The sequence below is a fragment of the Gavialis gangeticus genome, unplaced genomic scaffold, assembly GCF_001723915.1.
Source record: "Gavialis gangeticus isolate Ggan-Ray unplaced genomic scaffold, GavGan_comp1, whole genome shotgun sequence".
NCBI classification, from domain to species: domain Eukaryota; kingdom Metazoa; phylum Chordata; order Crocodylia; family Gavialidae; genus Gavialis; species Gavialis gangeticus.
This window is the reverse complement of record NW_017729032.1, coordinates 160,596,680-160,603,423: the sequence shown is the minus strand read 5'-3', so window position 1 is coordinate 160,603,423 and position 6,744 is coordinate 160,596,680. Positions and strand designations below refer to the sequence as shown.

The following is a 6,744-nucleotide window of genomic DNA, read 5'->3' as shown; positions in this document are numbered from 1 at the left end:
TGTTTTTTTTTAGAAATATTTTCTCTCTGCCTTTCTAGAAACACCTTAGAACTCCAGATATTGTCATAGGAGCAGACACTATTGTGGTAAGAATTCTGTTTTGTTCTTTTTTCCCATTTGTGGTGCACTTGAATGACTCGACTCAATTTTTCTGCCCCCATCCCTTCCCCTCCAGTCTTATATTATTTCTCTTGTATACTTTCTAATACCAAGTGACAGACAGTAGGTCCCCACCTGGATTTTATTGAGACTTTTATTCCATAATTCATACTGAGCTCTGTATTTGGGGAGAGGCACTTGGTTACAAGACTGTGTACATAGGGAAATGAGGATGATGCTCAGTGTCCTGTGGTGGCTGTTTAGCAGTGCCATTTTAAGTGGCACTTTTTCTTTTACTGGTAGCCTCAGGAGGGAGGATAATATCAGTACAGGGTAAATTATCCTCTTACTCTTACAGCTCTAACTGCCAAAGGAAGGAAAGAAAGCTTGGACTGATATCCACTTTATATTTTCAAAAAAGGGGGAGGGTCAGGGGGGCTTACTTCTCCAAGGTTTGTTGACAGGTCTTTAGTTGGCTGACATTGCTTAGGGGGCTGGGTAATGCCATGGAATGAAACCTGTTTAATCAGTTTCAGCAGAGAGGCAGAACTTTTTGTCTTTCCATTTCAGACTGTTGATGAACACATTCTGGAGAAACCAACTGATAAACAAGATGCATACAGGATGCTGTCAAGGTTTGTAGATTTCAGTAGGCTGTTAAACGAGTCGGGCTATTCAAATTAATGCTCTGAAAAGCGGTTGTAGATGTGCAGCTTCTCTAAACTCATACATGCAGGTATGTAAAACTTACCACTTGCATTATCACAAAGTATTAATATGTTAAAGGAGGTTTTTTGAGTTATGGTGTATATAGTGCTCATTATTTTGACTCTCCTAACTTACCTTTCGAAATCTCAACTATAAAGTTAACTAATGTAGTTTCTTCCTATCTTTACTGTTCTCCTAATCTATTATAAGCTCTTAAAATGAAGCAGATGTTTAGTTATTGGACCCTTGCATACAGAGTTGGTGTTTGTGAGGAATTTGGAGAAAGCTAATAAGGAACTTGTTTATTTGTATTCTTCTGTATATCGGCAAAATCTCTTTTTTAAATGTTCTATATTTTTATTGTACTTTAGGCAAGAGCAAAACTTTCTCGTTTTTTTGCTTACTTTGTTATACCTTATTCTTCTCAATTTTTGGAATCTTTCCAGTAATCTTGGGCCTCCATTCCTCTCTGTGGAACACTTTGATCCCTTAAGTTTTAATGATGTCATATTCTCCACTTTGGAGCCTCTCTTTCTTGCATTTACAAGCTGTTTCATTAAAGTTTGTTGCCATTTTTCAGTGGTGGCCTTAGAGGAGGGCAAACTGCGTGACTGCCCAGGGCCCCACATTTTAGGGGGCCCCAAAATTTTGCAACTAATGCCTGACTTGCTGGTCGGTCATCAAAACTAAAGCCTCTAAGGGGTCCCAAATGACTTGCCTAGGGCCCCAACAACTCTAAGGCCACCACTGCCATTTTTAAGCACTAATTACACAGTCCTGGAAGCTGTGCTAGGCTAATACAGTAGTTCTTATTTGATCTCTCTAATGTTGGCTTGTTTATCCTGTTCTGATGCTTTAAAGAAGAACTTAGATTTGTACTTTATCTGAAGAAAACTACTTTGCATTGCATGAAAACTTGGTGTCCTTTTATGTTGGAGGACTTGCAATTCTGCACAAAATATACCATAACAAATATTTAACACTTCTATGCTACTTCTCAATAGTGAGACAGAATATTGATATAATAAAGTTACATAAATCATAACTATTTTACAAAAAACCCATAATTGTATTACAAAAGAGAATTTCAGAATTGGATTACCTCTGATTTACATTACTATCACCCCAAATGGTCTTTTAAAAAACATAGATATCCAGTCAGTATACCTGAAACTTTTTTTCCAGTTAATCCTTTCTAGGATTAATGTTCTGTCAGTATTATTAATACAAATTCTTGTTTAGTTTGTGTAAACTAACCATCAAAATCAGTCATACGGACTTTTAAAGGGCCAGTTGCAAATTTTCTTGCATGGAGTAATACTTCATTTCTCAAGTAATCCCATTTATTTTAACACCACTCACTCAATGTAATATTTTAGTTGATTTTTTTTTTTAATAATTGTCACAGATAATCTTAAAGTAGTCCATATTTTGTTTTTCTATTACATTATTAATATGTATTTTTGCTTTTTATCTATGAAGTGTAGCCATACTTATCAGCTACTCATTTTAAGTTTATTAGCAGTTGTTTCTCAGGGAACATTGAGCTTATACTTGCACATCTATCAGTTGTTCTGGAGAATAAAATCCTTTTGCTATAAAACAGCAAGTTTGGCTTTGCACACTGCCCTGCCACCAACTCGAGCCTAATTTAAAAACATTGCCCCTAGCAATGAGTGAAGATATTTCTGTCCCAGTTATGTTTTGGGGGTCCATGGGGTTTCACAAATATTTTGTTGTACAGATATGGCATGTGTGTTCTTGTTGGAAAGAACATGTTGGGTTATATCCATTTACATCACTTATCACCGTGTAGATTGTTATGCGGTTTATGTACATCTATAGTTTTGGAAATGGTTTAGCCGAGGAACTTAAGGATGTATATTTAAAGATGATTGCTCCTCCTGGATACAGGCAGGAGACATTACTGAGTTGGCACTCGAGGTGTTGCCTACCTGTAATGGGAAAATCAACTCCTCCATACGAAAGGCAGCTGAGGGAGATGTGCCATCACTAGCAGAGGAATACCAGACATCTCAAAGATGAGACATTTCTGGAGGCTTCTGATGACTTTTTTTATAAGCAAGTAGTATAATGTTAGGGGCTGTCCTGGAGGCTCTTTACTATCTAGTAGGAGAGAATCATGGGCTTTTTGATCCCAGGCTTTGAGGTTCAGTGGTTCCAGGAGCCAGGGCTGGCAGAATCACTAGCTGAATTCCAGAGAGATTCCTTGGATAACTTTCTTCTACGTAATAAGTCCTTCTGTCTCTTTACTGACTGCTTATGGAAAGAGTAGTTTCAGATGATTCACACTAGCTGTCTATATGCAAAGGGGGACCTAACATTTCTTTCACAAGCTAGAGCTGTCAGATTCCTTACTGCAGCTGTGGGGTCTAGTATAAGGGCAGTAGAATGGAGGCTTTTTGGTGTAAGGAGTTATTCCAGGGCAACCTCAGTCTGTTTCTTGGTACAAGAGGCAGTACATTGGGAGAAATGTGAGGTTCTGGGGTCCCCCACAAATAGATTACTGACTTTTTAGTGGTAACCTGCTGTGTCATTAGGCTGATTTTGAAATATATGGGAATACTCGCTCATGTAGAAGGATATGTACTACTTGGCACAAAAAAAGGTTGTATAACCTAGGTGTTGGTATCTGGTTACAGAAATTATAACATGGTGGGTTCTATTTTGTTGGATGGCTGCATCTCTTCTGGCACTGTAAACACTGACGTTACCAGCTATTTAACCCCTGAAGAGCCAGCAGGCATTTATCCCTTTGGGACACTGGGTGCATCTCCACAAGCAGGAATGTGTGACACCTCAAAGCCTTTTGAGGCACTGTGAAATGCACATAGCACTTGTGATTGCTTGTTTGCCATTCTGCATATTTGTAGCAGTGGCTAAATTGGATACTGGGAATTCCTGGTATTTAAAAAAAACCCATGCCAGAAAAAAAGCATGATGGTGCATGTGGCTGCAGCGTGCACCACCCAAAACCAGAGCCTGGACATACAGAACTATGATCTGGCTGCCAGCTGGGCTGTGGGTGCCCAGATTGCTGCAGTCATGGGAGGCCTCCAGGACACTAGGTAAGGCTGCTGGGGGCAGCTCAGGTGCCACTGCTTGTCCCTGGGGAAATACATGTTCCTACTCATGGGGACATACGCTTGTGTGTTGGATTTGGAAGGTTCCAAAAACCTTCCATAGTGGGGTTTTTTGGGGGTTTTGCCTTTTTATCACTTTGAGGGGCAAAGGAGGTATAAATCCAAGCCCTGTATATTATGTATAGGAAATCATAGTGCTGTTTATTGTTTTCCAGGCCTTGCTTATTTCACTGGGCAACCGACTTTGGTATAAGTAATGCATCTTTGTATTATTAAGACTTTTTTGCAAATGACAGATTTCATAAAGATATTGCCTGAATTGTATTTTTTTTTCCTTTTTATAGGCTGAGTGGGAAGGAACACAGTGTCTTTACAGGAGTGGCTATTGTTCATTGCAACAGTAAAGGTAATTACAGAGTAGAGATGCACTTTATAAAAGTCCAAGTATTTTTATAGGCATCCATAGCCTAAATGGGAGGTTAGAGTCTTTTGGTAGAGGGTCTGTTTCTGCTCCCCTTGTGTCAGTTGATTAAATAAACAGCCCCACTAAAACACAAACTTTGACTCTGAAACTCATGCTAAGCTTGGGCCTACTCAAAGTTAACATACAGAACAGTAATGCTAACTGCATTATGCAACAGGATGTGAGTTCATGGCTAGGCCATCTAAGAAGGAATAATGAAGTATCTCTTCCAGCTTATTTTGCTATATTCAGAATGATTTCAAGTAGACTCTTGGTTGTCTGGTGTGTAACCATATGAAATGTCTATCCTTGATTAATTAGTATGGTAAATATTTATTTTGTGACTAACTCATGTTTATGTGCAGGAAGAGACATTTTCCACTATGTAATGCCTCCTCCTGACTTAGAATGTTTTTCCTGGCTGTTAATCAGCTTCTTGATACGTTTCAAATTGGATAACCTCTTGTTACCGAAGAAGGTAACTCCATTTAAATTAAAAATTCCTGATAACACTAACGAGCAGGTTTTTCCTGTCAGTTACTGCTTGGGACTGTCTTGATTTACACAACTAAAGAATGCTTTGAGGATGCTAAACTAAGGGTATAAAAAGGCAGCAAACGGCTCATGCGCTTCAAGAGTGAGAAATCTCTGACACCAGTTGCTAATGTGCCCGACTTACTTGAAGTTGAAGAGAAACAGACTGCCTCTCTGTCACCTGTTTGAGAAATCATCACTTTATAGCTAATTACTGGACTTTGATTTGGTTTAGGCTCACTTAACTTGGCTTGAGTTACTACAAGTATTTAAAATCTTTTTGTCGCTCATCGAACGAGGTGTTGTATCAGTCCTTGGGCTAGTCCAGAATCCTAGGTGTTTATTGCTAACATTTTGTACATCTTGCACAGTCTTTATCCAAGGAGTATGAGGCACAGTAGTCACTTCAGTGGTGCTAAATGTACAAGAATATCTCTTCACTATTGTGGGTATTGGATTAGACTTGGGAGTATGATCCTGTAGAACATATGAAAGGTGGTAGAATCTGGCCCATAGTTAATTTTGTGTTTGTTTGGCTTATTTTGAGAATTGTGGTTCCATAGAGTAGACATAACATGAAGATTATCTAGTTTTTTCAATACTTAAATGGTAGAAAGGGATTAGTAGAAATGTTTTTCCTTTGTTAATAGTAGTCCTTTTTTAAGTAAGTCTGCTTGGGTGCTAGATTAAATAAAAGGCAGTGTATTAAACCATTAATTCTGTAAGACTTGAGTTGGACCATATTGTGTTTAACATCACAGTAAAGTAAGTAAAAAAAACAAAAAACAAAAACTGACCAATAAGGGATTCTATTTTTAAATTCTGTGTTGTATTATTCCATGGCTTGATTTCCTCTCCTCCCCCACCTTGGTTACAACTCAGTCTAAAAACTGAGAAGGTTGTTCACTAATGAAACTCCCTTTACGAGGCTCAGATCACTGAATTTTGACCAAATCTTTTGTGTTTTCTCTGTTTTTATAGATTCTGTATAACACTTATGGAAGCTTCATTCCCCCAGAATGGATGTGGTGGCTTTGGGGTTGTTGTGTTTTTGCTTTTTAATCTTTGGAAAAAACGTTTGTCAGTAGGCCCATGCTCTTATGAATATAATGTGCAGATGCAGGAAAGAGCCCTGTCTAACAACAGACCAAAAACTTTGAGGAGATTAATACAAACAGTGTAAAATGCTAGTAATAACTGTCTGTGTAAGAAGGACTAGTCCTGTAGTATTGAGGGCATTACATTAGATTCTGCTAAACATATGAATTCATAAGTCACAGTAGAATGTAATTAAAATATTGTGTACTCAAATGAATATACTTCCCAAAATGCTACAGCTGACAAGTTCCTTTTACAGCATGTAGTTTTTCAGTTTGTGGGTCATTGGAAACCTAGTTATTAAATTATCTTTAAACAGCAGTCAAATTTTATAAATGTATATTCTGTTCATATGTTATCAACACTATATAAATATATACTTATACATGCACACTATTTATTTTAACCAGATGGTTACAAACAAAGAAAGGTTGCTTTATGGGAAATGTTCTTAAACTTTTCGTTACTCATTACAGCCTTAGATAAAATTCCTCACTATGATTTGCGCTGCAGATCTCTTGTATATTTTGCCTGAGCAACTTCTGCTGCTATCAGAATGCTAGCTGGAGTTCTGCACTGCAAATGAAAAGAAGATATTGATGTGGTAGGGGATGGAAAAGAAATCAACATGCCCTAAGAAATAAGAACCTGGTTTGATACCAGTATATGTAAAACTTGTAGGCTGTCTCAGACAAAAAAACAAAACAACCCCCCCCCCCCCACCCAGCTCTAGAACCC

General features: G+C 38.0%; 1 protein-coding gene across 3 annotated transcripts in view; it reads left to right on the top strand.

Moving 5' to 3' along the window:
• The window catches only part of ASMTL (acetylserotonin O-methyltransferase-like), an 86,872-nt gene that overhangs the window by 21,249 nt on the left and 58,879 nt on the right, over positions 1-6,744 (top strand). For 2 of the 3 annotated variants that reach the window (XM_019524208.1, XM_019524206.1), the window contains exons 4-5: positions 670-734; positions 4,256-4,317. In XM_019524208.1, the coding sequence (XP_019379753.1) occupies positions 670-734; positions 4,256-4,317 (127 nt within the window). Of the gene's footprint in view, positions 1-38; positions 87-669; positions 735-4,255; positions 4,318-6,744 lie in introns of all 3 variants that reach the window. The other variant, XM_019524207.1, reaches the window with a different exon arrangement.